This window comes from Camelus bactrianus, chromosome 11 (genome assembly GCF_048773025.1).
Source record: "Camelus bactrianus isolate YW-2024 breed Bactrian camel chromosome 11, ASM4877302v1, whole genome shotgun sequence".
Lineage (NCBI taxonomy): Eukaryota > Metazoa > Chordata > Mammalia > Artiodactyla > Camelidae > Camelus > Camelus bactrianus.
Genome location: NC_133549.1, coordinates 69,606,335 through 69,626,960, shown reverse-complemented (window position 1 = coordinate 69,626,960; position 20,626 = coordinate 69,606,335). Strand labels below are relative to the sequence as shown.

At 34.5% G+C, this 20,626-nt stretch overlaps 1 protein-coding gene across 2 annotated transcripts in view; it reads right to left on the bottom strand.

Annotated features, from left to right (window-relative positions):
• ADK (adenosine kinase) overlaps positions 1 to 20,626 on the bottom strand; it is a 414,549-nt gene that overhangs the window by 77,726 nt on the left and 316,197 nt on the right. For both annotated transcript variants that reach the window (XM_010963146.3, XM_045522789.2), the window contains exon 8: positions 3,330 to 3,365. In XM_010963146.3, coding sequence (XP_010961448.1) covers positions 3,330 to 3,365 — 36 coding nt within the window. The remainder of the gene's footprint in view (positions 1 to 3,329; positions 3,366 to 20,626) is intronic.

The following is a 20,626-nucleotide window of genomic DNA, read 5'->3' as shown; positions in this document are numbered from 1 at the left end:
GCTGTATTTCCTCTATGGCTAGAAGTAATGTATTCTAGAGATCTAAAATAAAAAAGTTAAAATTTGTTGCTTGGAGTAAAACTGAATAAATGATCCAATAGAAAAGGTATGAATTCTCTTCATCATTTGGCACATACTCTATTGCACTGAGAATGAAAATACAAAGAATTTTTTTTTTAGGTTTTGGAGGTATTTTCTTCACTTTGTTTAATAAATCAGTTTTCAATAGTACTCTTAAAAGGCTTCATAATGAAACATGTTTTTAAGTACCTTATTATTATTTAGGTTCTAAAAATAGAAACCTTTAATCAGTTCAGCTCAAGATAAGGTTGATTTAAAAACACATAGCAGTCTGAACTGATTTTCCAGAATAATAAAGGGCCTCATAAAACTTTTTACCCCAAGAATTGTCATTTTAAATTCTTAGCAGGTCTGTCATTTAAATCAGGCACTATGCAATTTTCCATCAACCTATATATATATATATATATATAAATAAATCTTGTATATAAATTTATATAAATATATATATAAATCTTCTCTCTTCTGCTTTGTGCTCTGCCCAGCTCGTTTTTATCTCATTCTCCAGTGCCTTCCTAAGCTGCCTCTTCTTACTGAAAATTGCCCAATTTGTTTTTAAAGATTAAAGATTTTTTAAAAGAAAGATTATCTAAAACTGGCAGAGAAGCTAACTAGAATATCATAAACAATGCCGCTGAGGATACTTCCTGATGAATAAACACTGGTTATTTTTAGAGCCATTTCGATTGGTCTGTTAGCAGACAGATCACTAGTGGCAACACTCAGAACTGATTGGGATTTAGAATAGAAAATGAGGGTAGGACAGTGGATTCGTGGGAAGAAAAAAATGTTCACCTTCCTTTCACTTTAATCTTTTCATTTCTCTCCTCTCATTCAGGCTCCAAATCAAAAAGTAAAATTAAAGTTGGGAGGGATAAGATGCAGATTTTGTCTAGTTTGTCACACTTAACTGGAGAGCACTGACACATCTCCAAAGACATTACATTGTTAAGTGATTTATTCTTGTTTGAGTTTTTAAGAATACCAAGTTTCAAACTTATTCTTTCATATTACTATCTAATGGACCAAGGGAACATTTAAAAATCACTCAGTTTCTCTAGATAGCATTCTATACATGGATTATATTTTATTAACAATACTTACTTGAGGTTATTCTACTCATGGATCTTACAGATTCTGCAAAGCTTATAATATTTTCAGGAACCCATCAAGACATGTGTGCTTTATCCAATCTAACATATCACTGTCAACATCACCAACAGAGGAGGTTTGCTAGGTCAGGAGGTAATAAGGTATACTATTATAATCATCATCACTTTGTTTATATGCTGTAATCAGTTATGGCAGATTTATGGTAAAAGGAAACAATTCTAGAATCAATAAGTAAGAACTAATGGAAAGGTTAATATAGTGCTGGTTAATGGAAAATAGAAAATGTTGTTGCTAAGACTGAAATTAAACCAGACAAATTCAATGCATGTAGCTCAAGGGGGCAATAAAAGTATGAATTAGTAAGGTTTAATAAACTATTAAAAATTATTACTTAGGTACTATAGAATCATGATCATTTGTTATACAATATGCTATATTTCTAAGCATCTACAAAATTGGCTATTTTCTAGAACCAAAATATATTTAAAAACTGTTAGCACAGAAAACAGGACACAAATTTATATTCTACAAGCTTTCATCTTTGGAGAATTTTGATGTAACAATAGAGAATATCAATTGTTAATACTGAAATTTAACATCAGTAAAATGTTAAAACATGACTGAAAACATTTACTTATATTCTCATGATCAAACTTAGACTTTTACATTGAATATATTTCCCTGATTACATTTAGTCCTGTATATCAATTGCCAGTTTGGGAAATTACAAAATGGAACTTAAATTAGATAAAAATTACTTGGAAATCTTTACTCCTTCTTCTTCACGTGACTCAACACCATATTCATGAGAATATGTTAAAACAAAAAAAGCAAACTCCCAAGAAGCTATCACAGTTCCCATTAACTGAGCATTGTGAAGCAGTTTCCTAACCTGATATAGTTTTTTCAAAGGACCTTGAAAGTAGAACACTTATACCACATGCTCCCTGTCTTCCTCCAAGAAAAGGAAGTTCTACGTCTGGCTTTCAAGTCCTATGACATGGATAACATACACATGTATTACATTGTTGCTTGGTAATGAATCTGCCTTTAGTACATTTAAATAACAGTTCCATCACAAATTCATACCTTTCTCTTAAGAGTTCAAAGTGAGCTTAGTAATACATCCAATCAATGCTCACAGCTTCTGTGGATGGTAGACAATACTGAGTATGCAAATAAGGAGAGAGTTTCTATGTATTCTAGTTCTAGTCAGATTAAATTTTAAAAAATTACAACCGTGAAACATTCCAAGTTGTTGTAAAGAACACAGTATTCTACATAGCTCTGGCCAAAGAAATATGATAGTCATAAAACTAATAAATGCTGTTAATTCTCTGTCAATTAAGCTAGGTTTAGGGCAGTGTTTTCTAACAATCGATTGGAAGGTAGACACTGTATAGGTAAAACCATGGTTTTGTCTATTGTTTTAATTTTGCCAGTAACAACCACGTGGATTTGGAATCTTGACAGGATAATATTTCTATCAGGAAGACACAGTCAGGACATGGAAATTAAAGCCAATTATCAGTATCTTGTTTCAGAAAATTTACACATGATTTATGGTATTAAAAGAGAAGAAAAAGAAAAGAAAAAAATAGAAATTCAAACAGGAAGTTTATATGAGCAGGATTTAAATTAATCAGTTCCTAAGAACTGTTAAGTACAACCTTTTTTGGAAATTAATTTACATAATGATAATCTACATGTGGTAGGGTTGGAATTATTTAAACGACATTATATTTCACTATTTAGTCTTGTTCCACCACTGCTTTAGCAGTGAATCCTTATGAAATGTAATGCAGCTAATGAGGTAGCTTTTTAACTGAACAAACTGACAGGCCCCATATCTGCAGAGGCAGCTTGAAACCGTGCCCAACCTCTTGGCTTCCCAAGAGGCTTTTCAAAATTCAATAAATAACATCTGTAGGCGATGTTGGGTGCAGACCTAGCAGAGTGCGTCATAACACTGTGCTGGCAGAACAAAGAAACCATGACGACTGCCAAGTTTCCATGGCAACTGCTGCGAGGCTCTGAGAGTATAATAGCACATCAATCACTGTCCAAAAGAACTTCATTATCAGCTAGAAAAAACCTTTAGGATCTGTTTAGTGTGCAATTGTGGGTTAACTCACCTCAAAGCCTTGCTCTCTAGCAAAAGTGGCAGCTTCCTGAAGAAGAAGAAAAAAGAACAGTTAATTATAAAGTGCTAGGTAATGAAGAAATAATCCATTTTGAAACTCATTCAAACAGTCCTCGTTTTACACAATTATCTCAATATACCCACATAGTTCAATTTTTATTCTTACACCAAAAAAAGATTTCTTTTTTCCTTAGCATAAAAAAAGGCAGCATAATGTCAACACACTTCACAAGTTGGAATAAAGAAGATGTAGTACATGTTTTTACTGTAGCTGTCACTGTGAGTTCAGGTGTTTTGACCCCAACAAAGAAAGACAATCATTTGAAACCAGAGGAAGATGCTGATGGCTATGTTTTTAATTAAAGCAATACCTTTTAGAAAGTGCTTCTGTAGAGAAAATGTCTGCTAGTAAATGTATAGATTCAGAAAAATCACCAATGAAATTTATCCAGCCAAGGATCATCAAGGGATGCTAAATTCATTAGGTGAAAGGATGATGGGGAACTGGGTATTTCATGGAGTCAAAGTGTCACGGATTACATGCTGGTCACGGGAGCAAGTATAACTTTATAATGGAAGGATCAAGCTGTCATCACTTTAACCCAGCGATCGATCCTATCACTTATCATTAATAACGGCATCACCAAATATATTGTGCCTTCTTTTGTGATGCAGTATAAAGCACACAGCATCACCTATAAAGTTTTTAACATAAATTTATCAAAACTTTAACTCAATAATGTTCAGTCTAAAGGAAATAGGATAGGAGAACAAGTTAAATGATACACTGAGAAAGCAAATGGACAAACCCATAAGGTAGGACATTATACAATAATGTCTTCTTCAGTAAGTCAATGTCATGGTAAAGAGGGGAGGGGAAAAGTGACAAAGAGTCATGGATAGACCTTAACTGGAAACTGTTTTGAACAAACCAGCTATAAGATACATTTTGGGAGAAATCTGAATATGAAATGGGAATTAATACTAGGAATTATCAATTTGATAAGGAAACTGTCCTTGATTTTTAGAGGTATATCCTTAAGTATACTGGGATACAATAGCATGATATACATAACTTACTTTAGAAAACTTAAAAATAATAAAGTGAAGCAAAAATGATAAAACATTAACAACTACTAAATCTAGATGTATTCAGTATTTCTACTTTTTTGTCTATTTGAAAATTTTTGTAATAAACAGTACAACCCCCTCCCCCATTTCTCTTTGATATAAGATGACAGGGTAATGAAAGTTAAACATTTAAAAAATACAGTTAATTATTAAGTACCTTAAGGGCATAATCTGATGAACATTATTATATACTCTAATGCCCTTATAATAGGTTATCAAATGACAAAAACACATCTGTGTAACCAGATCCTTTCCCTTTCTTCACTTTGTGCATATATTTTAATTTTAGTACTGATACAGAAAATGGAGGCAATATTACTTTTCAACTCCACTTCCCTCTTGAAAATGAAAAAAAAAAAAAAAAAACTGCAGACAACTGTCAAGAGCCTCTACATCTTAACTTACATTCCTCCAAAATTATCTTTGCCAAGAGATATTAATAGAAGGATGGGATTTGAGCCTGAGTAGTGAGCAGATCCAACTCAACTAAAGCGACTGCTGCACCAAACCATGTAAGGCAGAAAGTACAGTTAATGTCTCCAGCACAAATTTGGGTACTATCTACATGTTAAGGAAAACACGGGGGGGGGGGGGGGGAGTATGCATGCACTTATGGTCCAATATACTAATACCATATAAATTTAAACAACCACTTGGAGGGTTTGAAAAGGTCGAAACAGACAATTATAGCTGAACACCGACGTTAATAGAACGTGATAAGCTGAAAGCACAACTCTTTAGGCTGTTCACCAGAGAAGCATAAGGCTGATCGAGTTAACCCTAGTTGATGTAGATAAAAAAAATAATAAATTATGATCTTGACAATTGGTGCAAGCAAGGTTAGCCTCTTTGACAATTTACTTAGAATAGAATCTTGTATACCACATAGTCAATATTTGCTAGTCTGGATTCTCAAGGAAAAGGATAAGGTTCAAAAGATATCAATGCAGAATTTTCCCTACCTAACCAATTTCAGCTATTTCTCTTATGAAAAAGACAACTGAAAAGCTCTTTGAGAACTACTTATTTACCTGGAATTTCGGCAGAGGCACAAAAGAACCCTAGAGGACTGTAAGACAAAGTTAATGTGAAGAATCTGTGTGACTAAAATTGCACCAAGACACAAAAACTTAAAATGCACATAGAGTAAATTACCGTTTTAATGTCCAGTTTTGCTCACACAAATGTAAGAAGCAATGAACTGTGGTCTGTTATGGTACAGTAGAACTGACTAATTGCAAGGAAGCACATATATAAATGTCAGATTATTATTCTTTAAGGAAATTGAGTCCTAGGACACTTCCACATCTGTAAACTTTTCCAACCACCAACACATTTCCGACTGAAGAAGAACATGCTAAGAAGTCAACTCAATTTTCTATCTTAGCTCCCCCTCACTCAGGTTCACAGAGCTGAGCCCTATCACTGAAAAGCTAAGCACTTGTTCTGTGGCTTAAAAAGATCTTATCTCCTGACTTCCTCCCACCTTCCTTTGATCTTGGGCTGGTGCCCCCAGTCACTCCATTAGAGAAGGCAGCTGGCTCACATCACTGCAGACTTTCCCACAGCTAACCTCTGATCTGAAGGTGTTTGTAGATACAATGATGGAACAACATTTATTTTTCCCTCACAGCAAAACAAATAAAACAACACAGGGGGAACAGTTTGACCCAGTAAGAATTTTAAACAGAATTTTAGTCCTCAGATTCACTGCATGGAGGGACAGAAGAGGCATTAGGTCAGAAATCAGGAAAAGAACAAAGGGGCATAAATCGTGGGCAGAATAGTGCGGCAGGTTCCAAATACCAAGGGTAATTCCAAGTGAACTGATCACACTAAATTGAAAAGGACTTTTTAGCGTGCCTTTGCAGTAAAAGTGAGAAAAGAAAACAAGCAAGTCCCCATCTGTGCTGCCCCAGGGCGCCACGTACTGAGTTTCACAAATCTAATGAAGCAGTCAGGTTAAAATCCAACCGCAGAGTGGATGTGACATGTGGAGGACAGCTAGGGTTAGAATAGAGAAGCAGGGCGGTTCCTAATGCAGGTGATTATCCATGTGATAATCATTATATTTACAGGCTTTCCATTTTAGATCTGACATCAAAAATCACAAAGGAGGAGGGATTAAGGAAATAAACAACCGACACAGAGGCTTTCCTGCTCCCCTGAGAGTGTAGCACTTTCATTCATGCATGACAAGCAACAAAAGCAAAACCAAACAGGCCAGGAAAAAGTATTTCTGAGAAGGCTGGATTTCACATTAACACTTCTTTCCATTTTGATAACTTTCACTATCATTCAGTTTCTCGTACAGGTCACATTTTCAAAATCAGTTCCCATTGCTGTCTGTGCTATAATACAGTATCATTTTTAGTTTACGATGAATGATACTCACATAATATGTCTTTTACAACAACAAAGTCATTTTTTCCTTCCTGGAAGTGAGTGTTGTAAATAAAATGACATATAATTAAAGTCTTAGACTCTCTTCTACACCACGCCATTTAGGATTTGCAGTAGGCTTGCTGCTTCACTGACCAGGCTAAAAGGATGCTAATGAAACAACAACCAAGAATGTTTTTTTCAGTAGAGGTTTAAAAAAAACAAAAGCTGAAATTCATGGTTAATGAAAACTACGGAATACTTACACTAAGAGCTATTTAAAGGGATTAGCAAGCCACTACTAAAAAGCACCATCCTTAGATTATACAGGAAAGGAAAGAAAAACTCAAGTGTGTCTGCGTGTATGAAAGACAACTATTTCCTTTATATAGTCAATTGAGGAGAAAACTATTTCCTCTACATTTTGCCTGATAACACCTCAGTTTTAATTTATATAATAGAATTATCTGTAATCACTACTAAACTAAAACCATAACTAGTCCATAGTGTTATTCCAATTCCAATTATTTTTTTGCTAATTATATATAAATGCAAATAATTTCTGTATATTGATTTTGTATCCTGAGACTTTGCCAAATTCACCTATTAGTTGTAGGAACTATTCTTCTGCTCCTGTAAAGAAAGATGTTCCTACTAACCACACCACAAAATTATTTTAAGAAATTAGCAAATGCTTTAAAAAATTCATCTCTCTTTTCTCCAGGGTGATTGGAAGGGTGTAACTACTAACTACTACCACTACCACAGCTCATAACCCTTGCTCTCCCACTTTCTGCTCTGCACTTCAAGGTACTGAACCCAGTTAGGGCTATTACCTGCTTGCTTATGTTACCACTCTACTTTCTGATCCCAAACATGAGGGGTCCTGGGTGGAGGCTGAAACTTCATGGACTGAAGCAAAAAAGGGAGAAGGTTCAACCTAGGACTAAAGACAGGTAACTTCTCACTATCCATAGGAAGCCCTGCATCCATTCAAAATAAACTACTTCGTTGCTCCAATGCAAAGAGGAATCAGGAAATTCACTGGGAGTTCCCATGGTCTTAATTCAAGTCATAGGAGTCCAGAGCTCTGGGAAAAGCCAAGGGAGCATGGAGCCACCAAACCAGTTCTGCTGTTTTCTTTGTTCATCTCTCCATTCAACTAGTATTTATCCCATAAGGACAGTTTAGGCTAACAAAAACTATTATGCTAGAGGTACATCACTGCTATATCTGCTGGATACCTTATAATGGTATGAGACTTTGACTTGATAATATCTGAAACAATACTGCAAATCCTAAAGGAGTGGTATACATGACAGTCAAAGGTATAATGTTATCTATGTCTGTCTTTCTATAAATCTATGTATAAAAATCTCTATATATAAAATTCATGTATTTGTATACACATTTAGATAATGCTTTCTTCGAATGGCTTTAAATGCAACAGAGTACTGGTCCGGAGGCAGTTACAGCCAAATGGAAAGAGTACAGGGCTTAGAATCAGAAGACCTATATACACTAAAGTTGCAGTTTTATAGCTCATTTGCTATGTAATCTTGAGCAAGTAACTCAGTATATCAGTTTACATCAATAAAATTGAGGCCAACACACCTACTGAATTGTTGCTAGGAATAAATAAAATATTTAATATGAAATTATAAAATCATTTTGCCTAATGAATTCAAGTTCTTGATAAGATCTCAGGATAATTTAAATAAATGAATTTCAGAGCATCCAGAGTGCATTCAATTATCTGTCCTGCCTGAGGATCATATGTGTCACAGGAAGCCTACTACAATGATCCCTGACTGCTGGTGTTCAAATCCTTGTATAAGTACTTGCACTTGAGTATAGGCTGGACCTAGCGACTTGCCCCTAACAAATACATGACAAAAGTGATGGGATGTCTCATTCATCCATCCTCTTGCTCACAGGCTTGCTCTTGCTCTTGCTCTAGGGGAAATAATCTGCCATGCTGTAAGTAACCCTATGGAGTGGTCCATGACTAACAACCAAAGAGGATCTCAGCTTGCGAACAGCCATGTGAGTGAGTCTGGAAGTAAATCCTCCCCAAGCAGTGATATGACTACAGCCCTGGCTGCCATCCTGATTACAGCCTTACGAGAGGCTCTGATTCAGAGGCAACAAACTATGCTGTGTCTGATTCCTTATCCATATTTTACACATGAGGAACCTAAGCCTTGAGAGGTTAACTTACGTGGCCCAATTCAGATATCGTCTCATTCAGATTATGCTAATCCTAAAAAAAAAATCCTCACAAAAACCAAATCAAAGCAAGTGTGGTTAACAGATTAATCACAGGATGAGCAAATTATGGAAAAATAATTTAGATACAAAAATCTGAAAAGTTTTGTATAACTGATTATGGTTAACCATTTCTTATCTGTAGCAGTGACACACCGCTAAGCCATGCTGACATTTAATCATACAGAATTACCTGCTGTTTTTTTTTATAATATATCATAAAGACTTATGTTGCTTAAGCCTCTACATATTTCTCCATACCATTCTTTAAGACTGTGAATTATGTTGTCTTTATGCTACTGATGAGATTACTTACATATTTTCCTATGAGACTGCATTAATGTTTTATTAGTTTAAAAATTATACTATTTCTGATGAGGAAAAGTTTTAATTTGTAAATAAAGTAAATGAAGGCTAGGAAAAAAATCACTCTGTAAAATATAAATCTGGGAACTCCCTTTTAAAATAAGTTTCATTCATGAAAATATCTGTACTGGCTTTTCCAAGGAATATAACATGTAACTTTTTGGAGATTTTCAACCTGTGCTCTGACATTTATTACCATATGCTTCCTGTCTGCAAAATGCTGAATAGAAATATTATTTAACATTTATGGAGTGCCAAAAACTCTGTGGGGCAATGTATAAGCTATAAAGACATGTATGGCCCCAATCCAATAGATTTATAATAAAAATTAGATAGACAGTATATAAATTATACCTCCCTAAACATGACTAAAAAAAATTAAGCAGCCAAATTACAAGCTAAAAAAATTTGGTTTAGTTTAGAACATACTTAACCCTTTCACAAAGTGATTTATTAGCTGATGTGTCTATTCTAACAAGGTGAGTTGTTCATTCCCACCTTTAAGCATATTTAATGGTGGAAAATAAAGGAAAACAAGGTTAGGAAAAGTGTTTTATCAAAATTGGACTGATTAGCTATTTGGGCTAACTTACGGAACAATCCAAGTTTTTCAATTGCTGAATAAAGAAAAGAGAAATAATAGCATAAGAATATTATCAGGGTAGTAAGCCTCTTATTAGGTGTTTTATTTCCATTTTCAACGAGATAACATGCTTGGCACAATGAAGGCACTCAACAAATGTCAATTATTTTTCTTAATTCATTTGATCCTTGTGAAAATCTCATAAAATAGGTATTTTTCTCCTTTCACAATGAAGGTTCAGAGAGAGATTAAAGTATGCCCAAGATCAAATAGAAGGTAATTGTTATAGCTGGCATTTGGATCTGACACTTTCTGAATGGTTTGTGCTGGTCTGCTACTGATGAACTCTTCTACCTTTTATATGTCTGAAAAGTCTATTTCCTTTTCATTTTTGAAAGATATTTTTGCGGGATACAGAATTCTAGGTTGACAATTTTCTTCCTCTGTGCTCTGAAGTCAAGCTTACATTGCTTCAGATGCATTCTTATCTTTGTTCTTCTGCATATAATGTGTCTTAAAAAAAAAACTTGGCTGCTTTTAAGTTTTTTCCTTTATCATTGATTTTATGCAATTTGATTATGATGTTCCTTGGTGTAGTTTTTCCCACTTCTTTTTCAGTCTGTTGAGCTTCTTGGATTTGTGGGTTTATAGTTTTCTCCAAATTTCATTTTCATCCTTTATTACTTCAAACAATGTTCTGTTCCTCCTCTCCAGGATTCCAAATATGTATATTAGATCACCTGAAGTTAGCCAGCCCCTGGATTATGTTACTAGTAGAATATTTATAAGTTTTAAAACAGACTTTTTTCTTCTTTATTGAATTAACAATGAAGAACCAAAGGCCCTTTGGGGAGCAAGCTATATAGCCTGCTAGCCTTCAGTAAAATGTGTATCTTTAGACAGGTCTTCTTTTCTTCATTCAATGGCAAAAAACAAAAACAAACAAACCTAAAACTTAACTCACCTATATTAATAAAAAGACAGTGAAACACAAGATAAATAACCAGTTCTTACAAGTTTAGATACATGTTTATGTGGGACAATGAGAACAGCATTACTAATCAATGCTAAATATTAGACCAAAAGAGGAAGCAGAAGACCTCAGGATGGGGAGAGATTAGCATTCTTGTTAACTGCTTGTCTAACAATTTTTCTCTCTCAAATATGCACCAATGTCCTTTATATCTCCATATTCCATGCATGAAGCTTCCTAAAGTGTCAAGGTATGATAATCACTGCCATATGAGTCCCACCCTCCATGGCCTCGCTAATGACCCTAAACTGCAGAATCTATCACAAAAGCTCCTCTATTCTTTGAGTCTCTTGGTCTTTTTTTTTTTTTTTTTTTTTTGGAGGGGGAGGTAATTAGATTTATTTACTTATTTAATTTTAGAAGTGGTCCTGGGGAATTGAACCCAGGACCTTGTGCATGCTAAGCATGTGCTCTACCACTTGAGCTATATCCTCCTCCCCAGTCTCTTGGTCTTTTGATGGAGAAGAGGACTAGAATTGGAAATCCCAGCAACATTCACAATAGAAAATATTACTGAATTAAATTTAAAAAGGAACTTAGCAGGCTACAATGTGACTTATTTACATAATAAAATATAGTTAAAAAAGAGAAACATCTAGTCTTCTACTTCAAGTAGAGGGGAAAAAAGGCAATTTCTTCCTAGTCAGAATTTTTTTTTAACATTTTTTTTATTGAGTTATAGTCATTTTACAATGTTGTGTCAAATTCCAGTGTAGAGCATAATTTTTCAGTTATACATGAACAAATATATATTCATTGTCACATTTTTTTTTCACTGTGAGCTACCATAAGATCTTGTATATATTTACCTGTGCTATACAGTACCTAGTCAGAATTTTTAATCTATGGATATGTACATTATACATCCCATCCAATTGTCACCAATAACCAGCATCATACTCTTCCTTCTCGCCAGCTGACACAGTAATTATGCATAGAGTGCATTACAATGCTGCTGTCTTAGAAACAACTTCAAACTTGTTTAGACAAACTTAGAATTTTCACTGTGACCACTAGGAAGTAGCAAGGATAGCTATGGCAGTAACAACATGGGTCTCTCAAGGGGAAAAAAAAAAAAACATCAAAAATGAAACTACAAAGAAGACAAAGGAAAAACTGGCCAAATGTACAAGTCAGGCTAGTAAAAAACAATAATCACAGAAAGATGATATCCAACAGAGCATGTAGCAGGTGCTCAATAAATGTTAAATTAGAAGTATTATTCACCTACCCTTGCTGTATGATAAATAGGTTTGAAAAGATACTTTTGAAAAGCTAGTACTGCATTTGATAATGAGATGGGAGCCAATCATCTTAATCTATAAACTAGAATCAAGAACTGTCTATTTTTCCCTCACAGACCTTTTGTCAGAATCTGACATAACACATTGGCCAATCCAAGTGCTTGACTGTACGTAGTGTTTTTATAGTCTCTGTAACAAAGTATGAGTTTTCATTAGATACGAACAACACATTGGGAAATGAAAGTAATACAGCAAAGAGGCAGTACAAAGTACTGGCATTTTTATTGTCCTGAACATTATAAAGTGACTGAGTTAACAGATGGGATTTTGTTAAAAGCAATGCTGACTTATTAACTTGACTTATTATTTGTACACAGTATTACAAATTGGCTTCTACCTACATCCATCTCAGAAACTTTTCCCATTGGTCACCAATCTTGGCCTTTCTTTTTGATTTTTTTGAATAGGACTTGATCTCTATTCTACAAAGAATAAGGATTTCTGCATAGTGTAAAATTTAGCAATAATAATTTTAATAAATAAAATGAGTATATTTCCTGCTATTCCTTCGTAGGTTTGATTTCAATCCCTCTCTAATGCTTCATCAATTACTTGTCATTTTCTGCATAAATATTTTCCCTCCTTCAGGTGAAAGGCTTATAGGTTGAGAACTATAAAACACTGATAAAAGAAATCAAAGATGATTTAAAGAAATGCAAAGATATCTATTGCTCTTGAATTGGAAGAATTAACACTGTTAAAATGGTCATGCTATCCAAGGCAATCTACAGATTTAATGGGATCCCTATCAAATTACCCAGAACATTTTTCACAGAACTAGGACAAATAATCCTAAAATTTATGTGGAATAACAGAAGACCCAGAATAGCCAAAGTAATACTGAAGAAAAAGAATGAAGCTGGAGGCATAATCCTCCCAGACTTCACACAATACTACAGAGCTACAGTAATTAAAACAAAGTGATATTGGCACAAAGACAGACATATGGCTCAAAAGAACAGAACAGAGAGTCAGAAATAAACCTACACACCTATGGTTAAATGATCTTTGACAAAGGAGGCAAGCATATACAATGGCGAAAAGACAGCCTCTTCAGCAAATGGTGTTGGGAAGGTTGGACAGCCACATGTAAATCAATGAAGTTAGAACACTCCCTCACACCATACACAAAAATAAACTCAAAATGGCTTAAAGACTTATATATGACAAGACACCATAAACCTCCTACAAGAAAACATAGGCAAAACCATTTTCTGACATGAACCATAGCAATGTTTTCTTAGGTCAGTCTTCCAAGACAATGGAAATAAAAGCAAAAATAAACAAATGGGACCTAATTAAACTTATAAACTTTTACAAAGCAAAGGAAACCATAAACAAAATGAAAAGACAACCTATGAACTGGGAGAAAAAATTTGCAAATGATGCAACTGACAAGAGCTCGACTTTCAGAATATACAAACAGGTCATACTATACAATAACAGAAAACACAAACAACTCAATCAGAAAATGGGCAGAAGACCTAAACAAACATTTCTCCAATGAAGACATACAAATGGCCAATAGGCACATGAAAAGATGCTCAACATCAGAGGAATGCAAATCAAAGCTACAATGAAGTATCACCTTACTCCATTCAGAATGGCCATCATCAAAAAATCCACAAATGATAAATGCTGGAGAGGGTGTGGAGAAAAGGGAACACTCCTACACTGTTGGTGGGAATGTAATTTGATGCAGTCACTATAGAAAACAGTATGGAGATTCCTTAAAAAAACTGAAAATAGACTTACCTTATGGTCCAGCATTCCCACTCCTGGGCATATATATAGAGGAAACTAACTGGACAAGATACATGCATCCCAATGATCATAGCAATATTTACAATAGCCAAGACATGGAAGCAACATAAATGTCCATCACCAGACAACTGAATAAAGATGATGTGATACACACACACTCACACACACACACACACACACACACACACACACACACACACACACTGGAATACTACTCAGCCCTTAAAAAGAATAAAATAATGCTATCTGCAGCAACGTAAATGGACCTAGAGATTATCATACTAAGTGAAGTAAGCCAGAAAGAGAAAGTCAAATACCATATGATATCGGTTATATGTGGAACCTAAAAAAAAGACACAAATGAACTTATTTATAAAACAGAAACAGACTCACAGACATAGAAAACACACTCATGGTTACCAAAGGAGAAAGGCTCGGGAGGGAGGGATAAATTAGCAGTTTGGGATTAGCAGATACTAACTACTATACATAAAATATATAAACAACAAGGTCCTACTATATAGCACAGGGAACTATATTCAGTAGCTTGTAATAGCCTCTAATGAAAAAGAATATGAAAAAGAATATATACATATATGTATAACTGAATCACTATGCTGTACACCAGAAACTAACACAACATTGTAAATCAACTATACTTCAATTAAAAAAAAGAAAACAATATGCTTGGGATAATACTGGTTATACTTAATGCAACACACATATTGTATGAAACTACATAGGTACTAAGGTATTTATGAGTAAAATATGATGCTTCAAAATTATTCAGTAGTGTGAGTGTATAATGTTTGAGGTGACACATGATTGTACTTGCACTGGCACTGATGAAGTGAAGTGAGCAGTACACGAGGTTATGTTATACTGTTCTTTTTACTTTTGCGTATTTAATTTTTTATTAAGAATTTTATGAATTCATAAAAATATATTTTTCCTCCTTCAAGACTTTGGCCAACTATCTCTACTTATTCCTGCACATTTAAGTTCTTTTGTTTGGATTTTCCTATTCCATTAGATAATTTAATAGGTGAAAAAAATATGAGACTTTATTGATGCTTTCGAGTTTGAATTTTTCTACCCTCTCCTAGAAACACTCCTTGCTTTTCTGTTGTATGTTTTCTTTCCCTTTCTTTCTCACCTTTCTGTTGCTTATGTTCTTTCTCATTTGTTAAATCCCCTGAATATAGTCTTCTCTAGAAATTCAGTTAGTAACTTTTCAGTTTTTAGAGGTAATTTCCTTTATTCCTTTCATTTGATATCAACATCGGATATCCTGCCTCACTTCCAGAGTCCCTTTGACACTTGTATTCCCTTTGCGTCTGATAGCTTTGAAGTTCTGCCCAGTACGTTTTATAAACATAAGGCCTATAACATCTATAGCCTTGCTTCCAGTCTTACTGACACAAACCTAGGTCAGGACTGTACCACCTCTTGCCTAGATTACTGTCTCTTAACCAGTCTCTGGTTCCAGTCACACTCAGTTTGAATGCATCCTTGCACCCAACTATTAGATTCACCTTCCTAAATATCAATTCTGATATAGCCTTTGTTCAAAAAGCTACCTACTGCTTCCTGATAAAATACCCAGTTCCATAGCCTGACTTTCAAAGGTCCTCCATAAAATGGCCCTACTTTTCCTTTCTAGCCTGATCTTTTGCTATTCCCTTGTACATGTACCAGATGCTACTCAAACCAGAATACTTGCTATTCTCTGAACATGCCCCAGGCTTTTTTGCCTTCATGCTACCTTGCACATGTAGGCACTAAATGAATTAGAATACTCTTCAACCATCCTTGTCAAAATCCTACCAATCCCTCCAGGGTTAGTTCAGGCATCTCCTGCTTAATGGAAGCCTTCTTGAATTGTTCATGGTCTCTCCTTTCCCACCTCCACAAGTGGCTTTCTGCATTGCAGAATAGTTTTGCTCAGTTTATAAAGGTTTCTTTTATGGAAAAATTATGTAGACGGGAAACACACTTATCTGTATAGACAGCTTATCTCTCCTATTAGATTATAAATTCTTAGCACAGAAATTCTTTTTCACTTTGTATCCTCAAAGTAACTAACATATTGCTCTGCCCAGAAGATAATAAATCGTTGTTGATTCACCAAATGATAAGGACAAAGCACTCACTTACATTAGGCAAAGAAGAAATACCTCTGCATTAGATCAACACTGACTTGATTTGTTGTGGTTCATTCTCTTATTTTAGGGGTTTTCGTACTCTGTATATTGCTCTATTATGCTACTTCTTGCATTGAATTATAATTTATTTACATGGTCTATTTTCTCCCCTAGTTTATGATTTTCTTGAGAACTAAGTTTTATATCAAATCCTAGAATTCTGCGTCACACATAGTATGAATTAAATAAATGTGCATTGGAATGAGTTAAACTAATTTAAAAGAAACTTATTTAAAAAGGTAAAAGATCTTTCTACTCATGTGTAATGAACTTTTCTAGGATGAGATCTAAGATTTGGCTAAAAAACCTAGTCAATTGTTGGTCTGATGTGTTCTGTGACAGAATTTATGCAATCTGTATATTGCGCCATTTCTGCAACTGTCCTGCTCCGGGAAGTTACCAGAAAGGATTTTGGCTTTTGTCTCATTTCCAAGTATCACACAAATAATCAAGAAAATAGTTTTCCTTGGAAGAATATTTTACTCTGAAATTTTAAGTTATAATAATATTTTCAATGATATATACAGTCCAGATATCACTGGCAGATATTGGATATTAAAGAGTACAATATAGCACAGTAACAAGGATAAGTTATTTAAAAATGAAAAAAAACTCCAATATTTATGAAGAAAATAGAAAGATAGCAAAAAAAAAAAAAACCAACAAATATAACTAAATAAAACCCACAAACATACAGATTAAAAAACAGGGGTAAATAGTAAGTCCCAACTCAGTCTGAGGACTTGGTAAGTTATCAACTAAGAGCAATTTTATGACAAGCTACTATTTTACTTTGCTGACAAGCAAGGTAATTAGAACATTTATAGCATGTGGGATAGAAACACAGGTCTATATGGGTTTAAAACTAGCAATAACCTACTATGGTACATTTTACAACTTTAAAATGACATCTTTTTATTTTCTCTAGCAAATAAATGTTAATACATCCAATGTAATCTATGTCATTTTTTCACTGTCAGTGCACACATCATTATAGACACTATCACATGGGTAGCTCAAGACCTACTGCTAAATTGCCTCATTTCCAAAGAAGAGATTATATGCATAAATTGATCCTGTATGTTAAATGTTCCAAGGACAAGGTCTGATTCAGATACTGAACCCATTGGAAATAGAATCTAGGAGCAATAGTAACAATACTAAAAAACCTTGTTGTGAAAGGAATAATCTTAATTACATCTCTAATTAACATGCACTGCACCTCACAAACCAGGAAAGTCAATTCTTGATTAGCTAGAGTAGATCAGAGATGGTTTAGACACAACAGGGGCCTGCCTGAGATGTGCTCACCAACCCAGTAGAGCCTGGTAATTAGGCTTGGATTACCAGTAGCAGGGATGAAGGCAAGGAGCCTGGATTTAGGAGTGGGTTGTTTAGGGGAGGGCACTATGTCTCCCACTTCCACTTTAAACAGAATAATTCACTATAATGTTACCATGGTTAACTTCCACCTGGATAACCAATACTTAACAATGGTTTGGTTATTACAGAGATTTTCAGGTATCAATAATTTCTTTCTGCTCTGCTACCTTCACATTATCCTCTGCCAATCAATAGGTGATGGTAATCTATTTTTCTTATTTTGAAAGGATGGCAAAAAAAAGTCAAGAGTCTCAAGGAAGCAACAGTACATTCTTTAGAAGGAGATGATATAAACTGCATATATGAAAGAAAGTACCAACAGTCCCAAGGTCTACTTAAGGTTTTTCAGGAGCATCCTACGTTATTCAGTGTATTATTAGGCACAGTATCTGAAAACATTGCTGCCACAGAAAAGTGGCATAATTTTCTGTATAACTATGTAAGAAAAATATGCACTCTCGTTGGTATCCTTAAAGCAAAATATACGTATTGTATATTCTATAGGTATTAACTAAAATGTGAAATTGGGTAACTGTACTAGGTTCAGAGCAGGCATTTAATAATTGATGAATGTATCTTCCCATGTAACCACCATGATAATGAGAGAGAGATACTACTGAGTGCTGGATAGGCATAGTAGTTTTTTTAGGGGGGTTGGTAATTAGATTTGTTTGTTTGTTTATTTTAATGGAGGTACTGGGGATTGAACCCAGGATCTTGTGCATGCTCAGCACGCACTCTACCACTGAGCTACACCCTTGCCCCTGGATAGGTATGGTAGTTGTTGGACTTCTCTTGGTTGTGACCCGGGCAACTTTTGATTATCTGTTGTAGGAATAAAGGGAGGTAGCAATAATTGTCTTCTATCTGCTTCAAGAATTTTAGCAACCAATTAACACATTAGGTACAATTTATTTCCATAGTTATATTATATGGCACTCTGATAGACTAATCTGATTAATCAAAAATAAGGAAAGAATTAAGATGAAAGCAAAAATTAAAATCAGAGAGTGTCAGGAAAGAAAGCAAAAGAAAAGGTGTAAGTAGAATTTGATATAAATCTAAACAGACAGGTAAAATTTTAGGTGAAGGTGTATAAAAGGAAGGCCAGGGAGGTATGGAAAATGAGAGGTGTCCTGGGAGTAGCAGGTGGTCCAGTTCAGCTGGATAGTAAGGGATGAGTAGAGGAGTGGAAGCACTAAGATTTGAAGGGTAGATTGTAATGAGTTAGGAGATTGGACTTCATTTAACTATGTGGTAGGTAGATGTAGGAGGTAAAGGACATTAAGATTTCTGAGCAGGTAAATGACCTAATTAGGACTACACTTAAGAAAGATTAATTTATCTAGTACCAATATGTACACTGGATATAAAAGGAGAGATGAAGGTTTTTAGGTGGAAGATCAGAAAACAGGTAACAAATATAAGATATTTTAACTTAAAGAGCAAAGTACATAAATAAGTTACAAGATAAACATAATATAATGAATTTCATATGAACAATCAGCTTGTCTTCCCTGTTCCATAAAATAATAAAATAAAATCAAAGAATCAAGAAACTTGGATTGTAGTTCCTATTTTGCCTCTTAGTTTACCTCTAGTGTGACTCTGGGCAAGACATACACTCTCTTTCTCAGATTCCTCATTTTGAAAATGAGAGCCTTATAACACTTTCTAAAGTCTTTCGAAGTCTAAAATTCAACTACCATAAAAATGCGGTTTTGGAAGGTCTCTAACAACCACAGACAGTCTACTATTAGGGAGGGCTCCTCACGCAAAAAGTCCAAAGAGTCTATTAAGAAATGACTGGTTTAAATCAGTGAGATTTAAATATCTGTCATTTTTTATTGCTCGTATCTTTTTGTAAAAGGTAAAGCAACTTTTTAGAAGACAGTAAAAGGATTCATTCCTTCTTTCTAAAAGCCAAAATTCAAGAAACCTTTTGCCTTATTCACAGATACTTAAAACAAACCCTTGCCAAGAAAAACAAACTGCAAAATATGGAGGTTGGAAAATGTGAATCATCACTGGTATTAAAACCCACATTTAATAATTATGTTGCAGTTTCAAACCACTGCTGAATCCCCTTAGGTTTAAACATAAATTCAATAAAAACTTATGATTTTATAAATGGCATTTAAATGTATTCAGAAGTAGAAACAAGAACCATCTGATAGAGAAGTAATTGTGGTTAAAATGAAAAGAAGGAAAAAATAAAGACATAAGGAGGCCAGAAGGTGAAGGAGAGGAAAGATATAGAAATAGGCTGAAAACACTACAGTAATGATTCTGAGGCCAATGCTTACAAATTTATCTTTTGTATTATGCATCTTCATACTCGATGGGATTCTGAACTAATACCACAATAAAAGATGAGGCACCTGTCATTTAAGAAGCAAAAATTATTTCAGCAGAACTTTGTGCCAAGTTCTTAAGAATTTTTAGAACATATGGAAATATGCACCACACAACTGAAAATAACAATTTGGCCTTTATTCCACATCCAATTTGGATTTTATTTAACTGTCTTCTAAAATTTTTATTCCATCTTATTTTTAATCATATTCATTAATCTGAAAAATAAAATCACAAATGGAGTCTTATTACATTGTTCCCCTTCCTAAGACAAGTTTATGCTTTATTCACCACTTTTTTGAAGAAAACCAGTATCATAAGCAGTAATCTTGAATTGTTAAAATCTTTTTAATGCTCTCATTCAGCTATTAAGGAACAGCTGAGCAAATCAACAAGTCCACATTAACGATACAGTGATGTTCCTGGAGCACTACTGGAGTTAGCCTAAATTTTAAGACCTGCGATTTGACTTTCTAGACTCTAACTCCTCCTTTCTGAACCCTTTTACTTTCACCC